General features: G+C 41.0%; 1 protein-coding gene across 1 annotated transcript in view; it reads left to right on the top strand.

Moving 5' to 3' along the window:
• Nucleotides 1–4: 4 nt before the first annotated feature.
• FAM185A (family with sequence similarity 185 member A) overlaps nucleotides 5–18,179 on the top strand; it is a 37,313-nt gene continuing 19,138 nt past the window's right edge. The window contains exons 1-4 of the mRNA XM_063155563.1: nucleotides 5–371; nucleotides 7,374–7,483; nucleotides 10,681–10,773; nucleotides 15,091–15,229. Coding sequence (XP_063011633.1) covers nucleotides 5–371; nucleotides 7,374–7,483; nucleotides 10,681–10,773; nucleotides 15,091–15,229 — 709 coding nt within the window. The remainder of the gene's footprint in view (nucleotides 372–7,373; nucleotides 7,484–10,680; nucleotides 10,774–15,090; nucleotides 15,230–18,179) is intronic.

Genomic DNA, 18,179 nt, shown 5'->3' with positions numbered 1-18,179 from the left:
GGCAATGAGGGCGCTGCCCCCGCGCTGGGCGGCCCTGGCTGTGCGAGCGGCGGGCGGGCAGTGGGCGCCGCCCGTGCCCCGCCGCGGTCGCAGCGGCCCCGGCCCGACGCGGGAGTGGGCGCTGTCGGTGAGCCCGCGGGGGCGGCTGCGGGTGCGGCTGCCGTGCCAGGTGAGCGTCCGCCCGCTGGACCCGCAGCGCTGCCCGGGCGCGGACCGGGTGCTGGTGGCCGTGAGCGGCGGCAGCCCCGGGCGGGAGCGAGAGCGGGACCCGGTGCGGGTGGAGCACGACGAGGCGCTGGGGCAGGTGGCGATCGTGGCGGACGGCGTGGACAGCAAGACCGCCGTGGACATCCGGACGCCGGTGATGTTCGGTGAGGGCCGGGAGAGCGCACGGATCGCGGGGGTCCCGCCGGCAGCTGGGCTGGGCTGGAAGGCGGCGTTGGGAATCGGCATCGGGCCCCCGGTAGTTCCGAACGCCCCGCTGTGTGTCCTGAGCTCCGGCGCTTCCTGCGTGTTGGGCTGCGCGGTTTGTCGGTGACCCTTTCGGTAAGAGTGGTTTGTGCTGGAACCTGAGCTGGTCAGGGGCACTCGGGCGCTCGCCGACATCTGGGCTTGGCAGCGGCTGCTCCAGAGAGACCCCGGGGCAGCATCCCGGGCATCCCTGCCCTCCTGGGGCTGCTCCAGAGAGACCCAGCCCGGGACAGCATCCCGGGCATCCCTGCCTTCCTGGGGCTGCTCCAGAGAGACCCCGGGGCAGCATCCCGGGCATCCCTGCCCTCCTGGGGCTGCTCCGGCAGGGCTGCAGCATCCAGCGGCATCCCGGGCCTCCCTGCCCTCCTGGGGCTGCTCCAGAGAGGCCCAGCCCGGGACAGCATCCCGGGCATCCCTGCCCTCCTGGGGCTGCTCCAGAGAGACCCCGGGGCAGCATCCCGGGCATCCCTGCCCTCCTGGGGCTGCTCCAGAGAGACCCCGGGGCAGCATCCCGGGCATCCCTGCCCTCCTGGGGCTGCTCCAGAGAGACCCGGCCCGGGGCTGCATCCCGGGCATCCCTGCCCTCCTGCGGCTGCTCCGGCAGGGCTGCAGCATCCAGCGGCATCCCGGGCATCCCTGCCTTCCTGGGGCTGCTCCAGAGAGACCCGGCCCCGGGACAGCATCCCGGGCATCCCTGCCCTCCTGGGGCTGCTCCAGAGAGACCCGGCCCGGGGCAGCATCCCGGGCATCCCTGCCCTCCTGGGGCTGCTCCAGAGAGACCCGGCCCGGGGCAGCATCCCGGGCATCCCTGCCCTCCTGGGGCTGCAGCATGCAGCAGCTCCGGCAGGGTTTGTGTGTGGAGTGGGTCTCCGCAGGATCAAAAGAGCCCGGGAGGTAACGGCGCAGATGAAATAAAGAAGGGCTCCCTTGTCCAGTACAAACATTGCGTTGTCTTTTTGGGCATAGGGCTATAATCGGTGCAGGGTTTCTGTGTATGGAACACGGTTTGGGAGAGCAGCTGTAGTGGCTGAAGCCAATAAACATCTCTGCTGAAGGGACAGTGAAGTTTTGGCAGTGGCCCTGAGTTTAGGGAGTACAAACTCAGAGATCTGTGTTCAGTCACTAATGTGTTTTTGGTTTTTTCCTATACATTTGGGCAATTTTCTATACTGTACAGAATGTTTCATCCTGCTGGAAAAACTTTTGATGTACAATGCGCCTCGTCTGTTGCTTTCTTAAAGTTATTGAAGATTGATGCATTATTTTATTTAAAGCCCTGCTGCAGTTGTGATACGAGAAATGATGAATAATTCCACCCTACTTACACTTCATTCATGTAATCTATGACTTTTATAGAATATGATGTTACATATAGCAAAGACATTCTGCACCTTTTATCTTACTTTACTTTTTTTCCCACCCTGTGTCTTAGGCAAAATTCTACAATGTGCTTTTTTTTTTTTTTCTAATTTTCGTTTAGAAGGACCTGAACTGTATATAATTCAAAAATGGAGAAGCCCTATGGGTTTGACATCACATCATTCTCACATTTTCCAGTCTTACTCATCCCTATAATTTAATTCCTTTAAAGTGCTGCTTAAAACTGAAGGGCTGTTTCTTAAATATGTTTATCACAACTTAGGGTCTGTTTTGTTTCCTAGCAACTAATAAGTGCACAAATACTTTGTAATTAAATACAGAATATTTGTGCATGTAATCTGCATATAACCCTCGCTGCCCTCAGTGTGCTTTGCTCTGTCAGAATGCCTGTGCTGATTCCTGCCATGACTCCAGCAGCCACTGCCCTGTCTCTGGTCATAAACAGATGCTCAGGGATGGGTAAGAACAGAGCAAATATAAATGATATTTCATCATCAAGGGTAAGAACAAATGTAAATGATATTTCATCTAAGCATTCTCTTAACTGTCAGTTGTTTTCATCAGAGGATTTTCAGAGCGTGATACAGCTCAACCCCTCAGTGGATCTCTGCTGAGGGTCCCTTTATACATGGAAAGAGTTTCAGCTTCCTAGTAAACTCTTATCAGTCCCACAAATTAATTTCCTGCTCCTTTATCATTTTAGTATGTGGTATTCCAAGGTCCTCCTGCAATTTATCAGTGAGTTTTTAGGTAGTCTGAATAATGTGGTGCCATTGATATAAGTTTTCAACCTTGGTATTTGTGCTGATTTCCAGCTTCTTGTAGTGTTGAAGGTGGTGCACAGCTTATAGCTGAAAGACAATATGGAACTAAGGGTATTGTTAAAGGCATTTGAAAATCCAAGTTGGTTCTCTTAAACAGATCAGCTGTTGCCTCTTTATTCATTGAACTCTAGCTGGACTGTCTTCTCTAAGAGTCTTGTAGCCTTGACTCTTACCTGAGAATTTTCAGTTGCTATCTTACAGCTCTTCTTTTTATTTTTTTTCCTTCCCTTGCTTGACTAGCACAAAGATTGCCTTGGCTTGTCTGTAGCACATTCACAGAGTCCCTCCCATAATTACTGAGCCTCGAACAAACCCAGTGTCTCACTTATTACCCTTCAATTCTCAGGTGTGTCTGGTTAGTAGTCCTTTACTATTTCAGTTTCTCCAGGATCTCTGAGTGACTATTACAAGTCACTCCAGAGCTGGTTATTCTCAAGGTGCAGAATTCATTGTGTTAAGATGTGAAGAATTTCAGCCTTCATAAAGGGTTTCAATGTGAGGAATCTTCCTGAAAGTCTTGATAGTTAATTCTGATTGCTAGAAGACAATAATTTTGTTTTTGTCCTGTCTTTGAGATTCTTACTATATTCTGAATGTCAGCCAGCACTGCAGACAGTCTTAGAGGTTTTCTTCTTGAAACAAGTTTTCTTCTTGAAACAAGTTTTCTTTTTTTGTGGGTTTCTAAGCTGTTCCACTTGGGTTTGTGGTAAGCTCATGCAATTCAGGTTCCCTGGACAATCTGTGGACTGTAATGTCCTTCCACAAGTGCCTCTTTGTCACCCCATAATTAGCAGGATGTTACTGTTGTTCGTGCTGTCATCCAGGTGCATCTAGTGATATATTTACAAAAATGTAAAGGTATGGGGTTTGGGTGTTTTAAGTTTCTACTCAGTGAAGTGGAATTTTTGCTTGCGCTGAGATTCTACTTTTAAGTGGCCTTTCAGCTCTAGTCTGTGTTTTTTTTTTTTTTATCTTCTGAGTATTAGTTTGTGCTTGAGTAGCTCCGTTTATTTATTTAGAAAAGAATTATCCATTAAATTTCATTGCATAAACAAAAGATCTTATCCCTTGTAAAAACACATCTCAAACCAGAAAGGAACTGTTGTTGCTATGCAAGCACTGTGGCTTTTCTCTGCCTTTCCTTGGATGCATGAGGAAAATGTTAGCTCTGTTCTGCTCAGGTGGTTCTGCCTGAGCTCTCTCAGCTGCAGGAAGTTCAGGAAGTTGAGAGGTTGATGGGAATCTCTTTTCAGTGTTTTCTTCACTTTGGAAGTTAAGGCATTTCATAACAGCTTTCACAATTTAGCTTGGAGCTTATCCAGGAAGCTGCAAGTTATCTAAAGCTCCTTAGAGCCTGAAGGAAGAGCATATGTGGAAGATGCTGAGCTTAAATGTGCATTTCAAACCAAAGGCAACCTCTAAGCAGCTTAGTAGTACCAGAAGATCCTCTGTCTGTCTTTGTGTCTGGTTTTGAGTCCTATAGGATTTCAATATCATACATGATCTGATAATCTTCTCTGATACATCTAACCTTCATTGATGGCGGATGTCAAGGTATTTCTGTTTAATTAAGCTTATTTATTTTGGCCTGTGTTAATTGAACCTGAAACCAGCCCTTTGATTTCTGGTTACTGTACATTGACTGCAGGAGTATGCAGAAGTAAACTGTACTGAGGGCTTGCATAACCATAATTTGAGATAATTCTAGGGCTGCTGAGTCATCTGAAAAGAAATAATTATCCACTCTATTTCAAGTATTATAGCTTAAGGCAGCTTGATAACTGGGGTGCTTAAATACCCTGGGGTACCTCTGCCTACATTCTGTTACCAAAGTGTTTCAGTTTTCCTAAATATCTTAATTTCTGATACAAGTCTTTTACACCACAAAGATTTTCATGCATTCTTTGTGGTCTATGTGGCTAAAGTTGGCTTCAGCCCTTGTCTTTGCTAGGGAGGAATCAAACTGGCTATTTTTGGAGTTTTGGCACTGAAACAGATTGGATCTTGTTCCTCCTTGTTAAAATTTCATTTGCAATATTATCCAGCTTTCAGTCTGTTGCTTTATGGAGTTGTTTATCCTTGGTTTGGGAACTCAGAAGGAAAAAGAGAGGCTCAATTCCTTGTCCACTAATTTTTATTATATCAAGGCTACCAAACTGGTGTGACTGCAGAGGATAAGGCACAAAGTGTATTCCAGAAGTCCCTGGTGTTTCTTAATGACTTGTTTATGAATTTTCAGATTTCTGGGTCCTCTTTTAGCACCCATCTTTCATAGCTAGCCACCTTTTCAGATGATGGCAATAACACACTCTACGGGATCAGAAGATTTTTTGTTAAGCTTATTCTTGTAAAAGTCTCAGTGTGTTTGTATCATGACTAAACTGAGCACTCTCAAGCCTTTTTCTTGTCCGTTGTAAGAGCAGGAGGGTTTCAAGCTGATTTAATTCAAAGATTTGCACAAGCAAACTGGGTTCTGGCACTCTCTTCTCAGAAACAAAATAGCAGAAGTCTTGGTTGTAGACCTTCCCAAGCACTGTGCAGTTGTCCAGTGGGTGAATTGAGCAGTCTGGGCAAGACAGCTTGTTCAAAACCAACATTGCTTTCCAGTTTACCTCTTATAGCCTTTTTTCTTAAGGAATTGTTAACCTCTGAATGTGGTCCACATCCTTCACCAAATTTAACCTTGGCTTGCTGCAGCCATGAGGATCGTGCTTGCTGCAAAGGTGTTGTGTTTCAGCTCTGTCTCTCGGATTCTCCTAGTTTGTCAGGTGACAAAACTTCCACTTGTTGTTAATAGGAGCTCTCAGTCTCTGATGTTCATGGTCTGCAAGCTCACTGTTGTTGTGGTTCCAGGGGCAGGACAGGAGGACCCTGCTGTCCTGGGCAGCAGTGTGACGGTGTTGATCTTCAGGCTCTGTTGGCTCACAGGTCTGACTTGGGAATCTCCTTGGGGCAGAGCTTGTTTTGCACATGCTGATTATTCTTTCCATCTTTCTGATAACCTTAGCAGGCAGTGGCAGTGAAGGGAAGACTTTCACATTTGCTTAAATGAAGGTTTCTTTACCAAATAATCTCCTTTCCTTTAGGGAGTAATGGGGCTCACTATCTGATCCTGTCAGATCTTAGTTCTTCTCTTGTGTCTTGCAGCAAACACTTTCTTCTTTTTACCTTTTATCCTTAGAAGAACTAAATCACTTCTTTCCTCTCCTGCCTTTACCTTTTGCCAGCCACTATAGTGGTAATTTATACAAATTATTAATAGAAATTATTATTAATATAGACAGAATCCCCGGACTGTACATTCTCAAAACTTTTTCCCATTCCTTAAACCCAAGGGTGAGACAAATAGCAGAAAAATGCTTTTCCTGCCCCTGCATCCTATCTACAAGACCTGCTGATTTTTCTTTGTGGCAGTCTATGAACAGTAGCAAGGTGAGGTGACTCAGACTGGAGGCAAACGTGTTTCTTCATGCCAGGGCAACGTCAGGCTTTGCAGAGGCTGGGGTGAATGATGCACACCAACACTTTCTGCCTGGTTTTGGCTGGTGGAGCAGCAAGGCCTGTGTATTTGTGCTGTTGAACCTTATTATTCTACATATGGCCTCAGAGACACCTGCCAACCTTCTACCCCAAAGAGGGTGTCAGGGTGCCCAAGTGTCTAAGGAGAATCTCTAATGGAATTGGTGGCTAAGGTAGATAGGAGATGGAGGTGGAGTTAAAAAGAAAAAGATAAGACTTCACTAAAGGTTCACACCCTGCTGATTCCTTGCCACAGGTTACAGTCATTCTTCTTTTTCTTAATGTTCTCTCTTGGAGTTGGGTATCTCAGACTCTGGCTTGCTAAACTTTCAGTGTTCATAGTTGATAGTGACTACTCAGGCTGTTCAAAGTGCATGGTCAGACACAGCAAGCAGGTTTTTAGTAACAAAGAAGCTGCTCTTTTTCCTTACTGTGTTTGGTTACTGTGTTGTTTCATCCTTCCCGGATGAAAGTTTGACAAGAAAGTCTCACAGGTATGTATGCTTAGCCGAAAGATTTTTAAATGTTGAGTCTGATGAAGGAATAGAAATGAAGTTTTGATAAGAAGAAAAGAATTGCTGAGCCAGTCTTACTGGATAACTAAGGAGGTAAAGGGTGTGTTAGTTAGAAGGGGTTTTTATGGCTCAGAGCAAAGGATAAACCTACCCCAAACAAGATGTTTTTACCAAGCAGAAAGATAGCACAGGCAAACAAGTCAGCAAAGTTGCAAGTAGAAAAAGGTCTCAGAATTTTCCACTACAAGAAAACTGAAAAACAACTTCTAGCTCAAACTGTAATGTACTAACTTTTAGTGATTGGAGAATAGTAACATGAACATGGTAATTACAGTAGTTATGACAGGCTATAGATAAAAGTTAAGGGATAGATTGGTTCTACTGCATTAAGATGCTCAGCAAAGTCTATAATGCATTGTAACCCAAACCAAAGGGTCTGCAGGCCTGCCTGCAGCTGGAGCTGACAGCTGTGGGCACAGGCTCTGTCACCCATGGCCCTGGAGTGCTGTAACTCTTGGATGGAATAAACTGCATTTTGGAGAGCTGCCTGGAGCCCCACATCCCTCATTCAGGCTCTTACACTGTGTAACATGATCAAATACTATGTTAAAGATATCTGACTTTTTTTCTTTCTGTTGCTAATAAAACACTGTTTTAATTCTAGATTTGGATATCAAAACATCAGGGACTGGCTGCGTGAAGATTCAGAAAATAGAATGTGATAACTGCAAAATAGAAACAGAGAAGGGGACGAGTGTCTTGCAGTCGATAAAGGTACAAAGAACCTCCCTCACTGTTTGAGAAGGGATTGTGTGGTGGGATATAGTGTTAAAGCTTAAATACCAGTTCTGGAGATGAGAAATACTCTGGTATTCTCATTGCAGCACTCATGTTGCTCTGTGCACAGCACCTCACCTTGAATTATTGCATACAATTGCAGCACAAAAGTCAAAACCAGTGAATAAGGAGGAGTCAGAAGTCCATGTGTCTGTGATAGCCAAAGGCAGCAGGAGCAGTGAGTCTGATTCCTGTCTTCCCTACCCCTCAAAAGGAAAAAGAAATAGACTGGGGTTTCCTGTATAAGTAGGTTAATAGTTGTGCCTGCTCAATCAAGACTTTGCAAGTTGCTGCTGATTTTTTTTAATGTGTATTTTTTTTTGTTTTTTAATAATTGGTATATCAGAGCTATTGACAGTCCCTTTAGGTTAATTTTCAATCAGAAGTTACACATTACATGTCCAAAATACCTGACTGAAATATAGCTGATATATACTGTATGTATCATAGTCATGAGGTTGTTTTTTCAGTCTTAAGGCTTCAAGTTTGCTGACTTAAGCCGTTGTAAAATTAATTGCAGTTTATCTGACTTAGATGCTATTTGGAATCAAATTCACTTGATTGTTTGGGATTGAACCTGCAGGAATTGGTATAAATTCAAAAGAAGGGTCAATTTGTTTTGAGATATGAGAAATTTTTTAACATTTTTCTGTATTGTGGTAAGAGAGGATTTTATAGCAGATGTAGGGAAAACTGAGCTTAGGGAGGGGTGTAATATACAATAGAGCTAGGTGTGCTCTACAACTGGGGAACTATAGACAACTTAAGGCTTCCAGATTCTGTGTAATTGTAATTTTACTCTTCTAAAGATACCTAAAATCTAACAGAAGTTAATAGCACTATCTGATGCCCACCTAAAATTTTCATTAAAAATTATTCTGTTATGTAGTAATGACAACAATGAGAAACTGCATAGCATGAGAAAACAAGGTGGTTTTGGGCAGTAATAATGGCAGTAATCATGGCATGCCATCACATCAAGAATTTTTTGTGGTGTCATGGAAAAAGATGGTTTTGAGGAAAGACCACCAACTTCTGGGAAGCGTGTCTCAAATGCAATCCAAGATGTGAAATATTTTTCACAAAAAATATTTTGTGAAATATATTTCACAAAAAAGAGCTGGATTTTAATCTAATCTTGTTTTTAAGTACTATTGTTCTAGTAAGGTGACTGAACTATTTTTTTCTGATAAAGCTTCAGGAATTATATTCAGTATTATCAGAGAAGCAGAATTATTTGGGAGAAACAGAAGTATCAGCCTTCAGGGTTTTTCCAAAACTACTAAAAGTGTTATGGATCAGATGCTGTAGTGAAGCATAAGAGCTGATTCCCTTTCTGGGAATTTGCTTTACTGAGCAAACTGAAGTGATAGTGCCCTCCCCTGGATGGATTAAAGCTCTTTTAATGTTGGTTTGCTGTTATTAACAAACCTCATTAACTAACAAAGCAGGAGAGCCTTTCTTTACAGGAGAGAGAAAAGATTGTTGATAAATTACTTCAAATGAAAAAATCTGATCATGCAGGGATTATTCAAGAGCACCAGCAAACAGCTTCACAACTGCTCATTTTCTTAACTTGCAAGAAATTGTTAGTATAAATTGTAATTTGAAAAAACTTTTTGATATACAAAGCTTTTTTATATGCAATCTAGAGTGCATTTACAAAAGACTTAAGGATTTGACCTCTACTTTGCTTAATCATGCATACCAGTAATTGAACAGAAAGGAGGAGTCTCTATGAGGCTTATTAATGGATTTTGTCTGGCAGTTTTGCTGTGGTAGACATTACCCAGCCAGTGAGATTTGTTGAGGGTGGTTTTATTGAATTTTGTTTTGTTTTGTTTGGATGGTGATTGTTTTTTAATTGGCTGAAGTCCAGTTCACCCTATCCCTTCCAAGTCTCTAGGTCAACTAATGGCAACAGTAATTCCAAAATGCAGTTATGGTCTTCTTCAGAGTATGAATTATTCACAAATCCTTTATTGAGAAAGCAGTACTTCTTTTAAATTTTTTGTGGTGCTTCTTATGATGACAGTGCCACCAGGGAGACCCTTTAATCATGTTTCCATGTTCCTCAATTACTTCTTGACTGTGCTGATGATAACAAGAATTTCCAGGCATCTCTCTCACACTGGCAGAAGACCTGCTGTGCTTCCTCAGCACACCCCTTGTCAGAGCCTGATTCATCCTGCACCTGTGTCCTTCTCTTCTTCTGAACAAATTTTTCTGGTTTTCCTCTGACATCTGTTAAGGTCTTGACAGCCTTTTGCCGTTTCCTTATTCAAACCTTTCTCCCCTGCTTAGACAATTTTTGCTATGAAAAATTATTGCTTTTTTTCTTTCAGCTAGTGGAATATTTCCTCTTAGTGAAAAAGCTGCTTCACCACTGTAACTGGTTTCTTCTCTCAGCAAATCCTTCTGTCTGTTAGGTGTCTCTAGAAATACTTACCTCTGAAAGCCTGGTTGGTTTTTTCTTAGGAAGATATTCTAATAATTTGGGATGGGGAAAATTAGTGTCTATGTTGTGGTTTTATTTTACTGATCTATCAGGGGCCACACTGGTGAGCCCTTGCTCTACACTGGTTTTTCCAATCTTGCAAGTTCCCATATTCTCCTCAAGGTACATATTTGGAGAACTTGCTGTTCAACCATTATTCTGATAACAAGTATGGTGTATCTGCTTCAAAGGAGTGTGATGGCAGATTGAAACATTTAATTCATCATGTTACTGTAGAAGGAGAGAACTATCTATTTAAATCTAATTTTTCAAGATTTTTTCTCTTTTACAGATGGCTATATTTTATTCACAAGAGCTGGTGGCTTTGGTTTTGTTTTTGAGATTGTTTTATATGTATTTCTGTACTTTTCTTTTCTCGTGTATGCAGCAACAGCTGGAAGCTGTAAGGGCTGTAGAGCAGTGTTTGCTTCTAATCTGGCTAATTTGTTAATAACTGGAGATTTACCTTATGCAAAACAATTTTAATTAGAATTTGTGTGCAGTAAAACGCTGTAGAATCTGGTTCTTTTTGCAGGACTGAGGCTTCCAGTGGTTAATGTGGTACAACTTGAAAAACAAGATAACCATAACTAGAGAACCAGTTATCCTAACTGTATGATTTTTTAACTTTTTTCAGAGCCATAAAATTGATATAAGGACAAATGGTGGTAAAGTAATTGGTCTTGGAACACTTTATGGCAATACAGATATTTGTGCAACAGAAAAGGGGGTAAGTAGGAAGTAAAACTTTCTCTTCAATGGCTTATTCTCCTCATTTGTTGTAAAAGGACTAAATTAAAAAAATGTGCTAAAGAATATGTAAATAACTCTCATTGTAACTTCACTGTTTCTTATGTTTGTCTGTTAAATTATATTATCCTGTGCTTGATTTGGATTGATAAACAGGCTCCACAGAAAGCAGAATAAGTGCGTGATCATTCCATCAGTACAGAGGTCATTCTACTGATACAACCCATCAGCTTTAATTATATAGACCCCTCAGGACATTGTTAAACTTTCTCCTTGGCTAATATGTAGGCATTTGGACTCTGCAGAAGGCTCAGGAGTTTTGGTGGGTAGTGGCTTGATATTTGTAGATGCTGTACACTTGTAGTGTTATGTAAGAATGGAAGAGTAGAAGGTTTTGCAGACTTCTTTGCAGCTGAGGAAATGTAATCACAGGTAATCTTGCTATGAGATGCAGTGGGAAGAATCACAAACAGAACAATTTTGTTGAGAACTAGTTTGGTTTTTTCAGTAGATGGCAGTATGAGACTAACCACAAACTACTGTACGCTGCTTTTGTTTCTTGACATAAGTAGTCAATTCTCCTTTATTTAAAGTAGTGTAGAGCTAATCTCTCTGCAGTTCTCACACCCAGTCTTGGTTTTAGGCGTTGTAATGTCCATTAAAATACCTAAATGGGCTGCATTAGGATTCCCTGGATCTGAGGTGTTGCTGTGTGACCATGTGGAGCCAAGCCAAGGCTGGGAGTGGCTGTGGCTGTGCTCTGACAGAGTCCACGGGCACCTTTGACCAGCAGGAATGGGAAGAGTCAGAGAATGGGGTAACCCTCCCTTGCCAGGGTAGATTTGAGCCCAAACTAGTGAGTTCCAGGCATCCAAAGTCACTCCTGTGAGGTGCTGTTTGGCATTGCTGTGCACCTTGTGTGTTCCCAGGTCAGTTCATTTACCTAGAGCCTGCTGTGAGCTGTTCTTGATGCCCTGCTGTAAACTGAGCAACTTGCCATTGGATTTTCCAAAAACTGTCAGCATTAATTTATCTGTGCTTCTTTGGAAGTGGGTGTTAGACTGCCTTTTGTGTAATAAATGTGATAATTGTATCTGTATGGGAAAATATAGTTCAGAAAATTGTTTTACTTTGAGCCTTTAAATGCTTTTAAAAAAATTAGCTCTTTTCAGAAACATCACCCTTGTGAAACAATAAAACAAATGTCATACAGATTAAATTGAAGTGCTTCTTTGTGATCATAAATATTTGTATGTAGTATGTAATATTACAAGAAGTCAATCTTAGAGTTGTAAAGCTGTAGTAACGTGAGTGAAGTGAGTCATTTTAGCACGAATTCACAGCTACAGAACAATATTTTGGCTTGTGTTATTGAACTTCTCACTAACAAATTTTGTAGTGTGGTTAGGAAGGACAGATTTTGTTTCTCAGCTGGCCACTTCTGTTACTAATCAGTCAGCCTTATGTCTCCTCTGTGTGCTTGTGTGAGATGTTTCTTCCATCAGATGCAGTCATCATTATGTAATTATGGCTCTGTCAGCATTTCCAGCCCCCTGCTGGAGGTGGGGAGGGAGAGGATGTGGTAAAAGGCACTAAGCACTTGGAAAATTAATATTTTTTAAGGGGAGAAGTGGGAGAAGACACTAGTAAAGCATTTGAGCAATGATAGCAGAAAAAGGAAGGCCAAGAGCAGGAATGTGTGGAGAAGGAGCTGTGTATGTCCTATGTAAGCATAGCAAGATGTCAGTTTTTATCTTGACAATGTGTTCAAGCGTAAAACCTTCTCAGTCTGACTTGTGCAGATGAGACCAATGGCACTTGAGCCTGAGGTCAGTTTCAGGAACTGCAACCCCCAAGTCTCCATGCCCAAGGGAAGGAATTTTTTTCCTGACAATCTGTTGGTTCAATGGACAAAAATAAAGAAATTGGTTTGCCTGGGGCGTTATTAGCTAATCTGTGCCATGGAGACTTTTCTATAACACTTGCTCTGTTGAGCCAGACATCTGTGTTCTGCCAAAACTCCACAAGAGTTAAAGAATTTGGGATTGAAAGCATATTTATTTTCATTGAAAAGCAATCCTATTTTTCCATGCTTTCCCCATCTGAAATACTTTTTTATTCTTATATTTGAGCAGTCTGACTTCCCCTTCCTCCCTGCCCATACCCTGATTTGGGTTATTCTGAGACAAACATTCTTTGTATTGGTAGTTTTTGTTTTATTGTTTACAGTAACTTCTTTTGATCTGGAGCTGAGGAAACTCTTCTTATTACTTTCTTAAAATTGTGCAATTTTAAGAAAAACAGTTGAGGCTGGTAAAAGAGTTGGTATGTGAGATTATTTAAAAATTTAGTACTTTATTGTAAACAAATAAATATATCTAAATAGAATTAAAACTTGCATTCTATAGGAAGAGTGGTAGCTATTTGAATTTCCCTTTGCCTGGTTAGGAATGCCACAAGGCAGCCAGTTTGTATCCAAACGATGCAGATATTTTTATTTTCTTCCTCCCCTTTCAAGTGTGCTTTGCACTATTTTCATTGTGCTGATATCAGTGATGGCCTTCAAATGGGAAATGTTCTTTGCAAGTCATTTAACTCTTAGAACAGGTGGGATCATAGAGCCTAAAATGAGAGTGCCTTTCCCTTTCCTTGCTGCTGTGACCATGTGTCACAGCAGGTTTGCACTTTGCCGTGCAGGGTGGGGAGTGGGAAGCATCCCTAGGACAGATGCAATGTAAATTAGTGTTTAAGATCTCTGGTTATTAGGGTTTTGTTGCAAGCAGTATTAGATGAAAAGTTTGTGTTCAGTAGTGACAAGTTGTGCCTTTGTTACTGGATTTTGTTTCTGTCTGTGGCGCAGTTCTAAGCAGCAGCACCTGCAGTGATTGTAGGCATTGACTGGCACATATCTCTAGTTCTACCATAGGCTATGCGTAGCATTTTGATTTTCTTCAAGTTTAATGTATTTTGCTAAATTATTGGAGATCTAATCAGTATTGTAGCATGGGAAAGGTCTCAAGCCCAGTAGTTCCATTCTGTAATCTTATAATTTAGGAGTTCAGTGTGAATAGATGGCTAAGGCCACAGTGTGATTTGGCTGTCAAATAGCCCATACTAAAGCAGCCTCTTCAGCTCAGTTTTTGGGATACAGTGCAGCACTGAGTTTGTGTAACACTAGTAGTTATTTGTCAGAATATCTCTTGCTTCATCCATAGCTTATTCTTTATATAGTATTATACTGGAAGGATTAACAGACTTATTTTTTTATATTAACTTTATTTGCACAAGATGGCAATGCTAAAATGACAAGGAGGATGTAAAAATAATTTGAGTGAGGCACAGTTTTATCTAGAAAGCCATGTATTGTTTCACATAATGAATGAGGATTTTGTGCAATTCACTGAAAGTCTGTATAAGCAAAATAGAAACGAATTGAGTGGGGTTCAGGTATGAGCTATTGCATTCTTCCATCATAAATTGAATTTAACTGAACAGAACAGAATTCAGTTTCATATGGTTGCTGCACAAGGATGTGAATTTTTATGTTTTGTTCAAATACATTGATGTTTTATCATGTGACTCATCACTTTTACATAGATAAGCTCATCTGTCACCTTTTATTTCCCAAATGTGCAACTTTCCACATTCTATCCTTTCTCTCTGTTTCTATTGCTAAGAAGTAGAAATGGTGGTCTTATCCCTGGTTTTTTAAGGCTTTGTATGCCTTGAGGCTTAAGTCCAAGAATAGAAGCCTGAGTAACCAAGGTAATAGGAAAATTATCCTGAGCTGGGTGGGGCTTTTTTGCAAACCCTCACCAAAGATATATCTACAATGTAAACCAGTTAAAAATCTTCATAAATAGCTGTGTGTAACAAGACAGAGGATGTTTCGATTTGTGGTGGCAGAAAATTGATCATCAATGCTCCAAGTGTCATAATGCTGTACGAAGATTCAGTCTTCGTAATTAAAGTTAATAATTCATTTTGCTTTTCAGAATGAAGTGTTTAATTTTTGAAAATTAAATTAAGCTTTTCTTTCCTCTGTTTGTGACTACTTGGGTTCTTCACCTGAACTGTGGATGTAATAACTCATAGGAATGTTGTGAAGAATCATTAGTTCTTGAGTCAGAGCTCTTGGATGAGAAGGTTTTTTTGTTTTGTCTTGTGTAGCCTTTAGCTAAGAACCTGCTTCCATTTTTCCCGCACCAACACAATTTGTTTGTGTCTTAACAGTGTTACTTCCCACTGCTTTTTCAAACTGTGATGACAAATTGTTGATTGTGTTTATTTCTCCTAGAGTGTAAATATAGAGAAGCTGCAGGGGACAACCATCAATATATCCACTGAAGATGGGCCGCTGAAAACTAAGTATCTCTATGCAGAATCAGCATCTCTCTCTTCAGAATCTGGTGATATTATGCTGGGAAGTGTTCATGGTAAGAAGGAGGTCTGTCACAAATGAAGCTGCTTTGAAGGTGTCCAGTAATGTTCACAGTAACAAATGGACCAATGCATAGACTATCACTAAACCACCTGTGCACAGTATGCAAGCAAAACAGTTCTGTTTCTCTTAGAGGCAATTGATTTTTTGCCACCTAGCAGACTGTATTTTTGAAAACAGTTTCATAACCACACTTGTTAATAGCAAAAAGCATATATTATACGAAAGAAATGTCTTTCATATAGTAACACCTACTAAGAACATCAAAATGTTCTAAAATTCAGCAATGAAAACGATACTGAAAGTTGTCAGCAGGCTTCTCTTCCCCTCTCCCCATCTTTTATTTTCTTCATAGGAAAAGCAACTCTTAGACAGATCATCTACTAAGAACTATTGTTGGAGAGAGTCATAATGAGGAGTTTTTATTAGAAATGGCCTGTGTGTTTGCTGGCATCTTACGTTAAGAGTGGTGGCAGTTTCTGTTTTTAGAAGAAGTTCTTAGAACTTCTTAGCAGTCTCTAAACCATCCCCCCTTTGGTGTCCTTCCCCTAGATCTAAAACTAATAAACTACAGAGTATTTTATTGAAGCAGCAGCTGAGGTTCAAATCTGGTGTGGTTTTCTGATTTAACAAAAGTCCCACTGAATTCAGACTGTGCTATAATGCATTTGTGGTGATTTAACATTGAGTAAAACAAACTGGAAGATGCACAAAGAAAATTACTCAGCTCTGTCAGAGTTCCAGATTTTCAGCTATATCCCTTAAAAAGAATTTACTACAATTGCTAAGAAATTATGTTGTCATCTTGCTTGAGAAATTACTTCTTTCTTCCTTGAAGGAGCAATTCCTCTGTCCCTTTATATTAAATGTGAGAATGATTTCTAAACCTGTTAGGTAAAGTTAATTTTAGCATGCACTGACAGAAATAAGCTGCTTTTTCTCTTGTAATTGTATTTTTCTAACATGTAGGTTTGTATTATTTCTGGAACTTCTGTCTAATAAGCTGTGCTGGTTTGGCTTTTTCTAACTTTTATAGTGATATTGTGGAGTAATCAGTTTGTGAGCAGGTTCAGTCTTTGTGCACATTCAAGAGTTAATTTTTATTTTCTTGTTACAAAAATGAACTCATAACTGCTGTAGTTAAGAACTTACTTTCTTCAGTAATGCCTGTTGCCATTAAGCTGAAAAACAATGTGAAAACAAATAGAATTGTGTCCAAATTATGCAGACATTTCTTATGGTACTTCAGGATTATTTTTATGACCTCTCTACTAAATGGGCTTGGAACACCTAATGTTATTTTAGCTGTATGTTTTTTGAAAAATTGCACATTAACTTTTGCTTGGTAATTTTACCCTCCTTTTTGAGAAAAAATATTTTCTGTACAATATCATGTTCCCCAGTCATGTTTAATAGCCAAGGCTTTCAAAGTACACCAACATGTATTAGCAGACAAGATAACTCCTAATATAAATTTCTGCTATTAAAAAATGGTGACTTTCACTTCTGATTTTTGCTCTTGAGGTACCTCAATTCCAATGGTTTTGTCTGTAAACACCTGGACAGATTGTTTGTTTCTTGGGCAGTTGAAGTCACCATTTCCCTACAGCTAACACTATAGGTGGCATCAAATCAGCACATCCTGCACAAAACTAAGCTGGATTTCATTGCTTTTGCACTGGGAAAATTGAAGTTAGGGCAGCACAGACTTTACAAACCTGTCTGAGACACATTTTGTGGTTGAAACTCAGGCTGTAATATCAGGACACTGGGAGAGCTCAAACTTTCACAGCTGCTCATTTGCTTCACGCTCCTCTGGCAAAGGAGTCATGCATTGTTTTAAAGGAGTTTGTTGTGGGTAATTTTCATCAGCTTCTGTAACAGCATTAGAGGTGTCAGGTGCCATTAAGCTTTTGAGTTTACACCTGAAAAAGAAATTTGCTCCTGAGGACTTTCTTCTTTATCTAAGAGCCAATGCCATTACAGTGAGCCTTCTCTACCAAGGGGCACATGGGAGGAACAGGAAACCCCCCTTTGCAGCAGTCCCAAAGTCTTGGGTTGAGTTGCATTAGCTATTAATTTATTTAATAAATCTAGTTCAAATTTGGATTAGATGTCAAATTCCTTCCCAACTAATGTTTAAAGTAGGCTCAGTTAGACCAAGCTTGCTCAAGCCTTGTCTAGTTGAGCTTTGAGTATTTTCAAATGCAGAGTTTGTATGAACTTTCTGGACATCTTGGTCCACTCACTCCTGAATTGTTTTTCTGTCAGGGAAAAAACCTTTTTTAATCATAATTTCCATTACAACTTGTATCCATTATTGCTACTTCTTCCTACTTCTTGTTGCACCACCATGAGAAGAATGTCTTTTTTTCCTCTATACCTCTCATTAGGTAGTTGAAGGCCAGAAGAAGACTCCTCAGCCTTCTCCTTTTAAACCAAAACCAACATGCTCTCAGGGCATCTCTAGCTTGGTCTGGGTCCCTGATCTTCTCAATAGCCTTCTCTGGCCTTAGTCAAGGACATCAGTGTCGTTCTTGACTTGAAAGCACAGAACTGGACACAATATTCTAAGTGCAGCCTCACAGAATGTCTTGACATTGTGCAGCATTGGTGGTTCTGCCGTAGGAGTATGTAGCTAAATGCAATTTGATTTCTACATGTTGCATATTTTTCAAGGGTCTACTTATGAAAACAGGTAAGAAAACCCCCAGAAAAATGCAGAACAGCCCCAGGGGCTGTATGCTGACAGAATTTGATGTACCTTCAGCTGCTCCATGGGAGCTGCTGGCTGACAAAACCCCAGGTCTTTTTGTAGGTTGTACCAAACCAAGTGCCAGCCATGAGAAAATGAGGGAAAGGATGGGAAAATTATAGTGTGGATTTTAAAAACAGCAAAGAGTGAAGCCAAACATCTTTCAAGGTCATTGGAAAATGCTTTTGTT

Source organism: Melospiza melodia, chromosome 4, assembly GCF_035770615.1.
Source record: "Melospiza melodia melodia isolate bMelMel2 chromosome 4, bMelMel2.pri, whole genome shotgun sequence".
NCBI classification, from domain to species: Eukaryota; Metazoa; Chordata; class Aves; order Passeriformes; family Passerellidae; genus Melospiza; species Melospiza melodia.
Note: the sequence above shows the minus strand (reverse complement) of the source record. Positions and strands in the feature narration are given on the sequence as shown.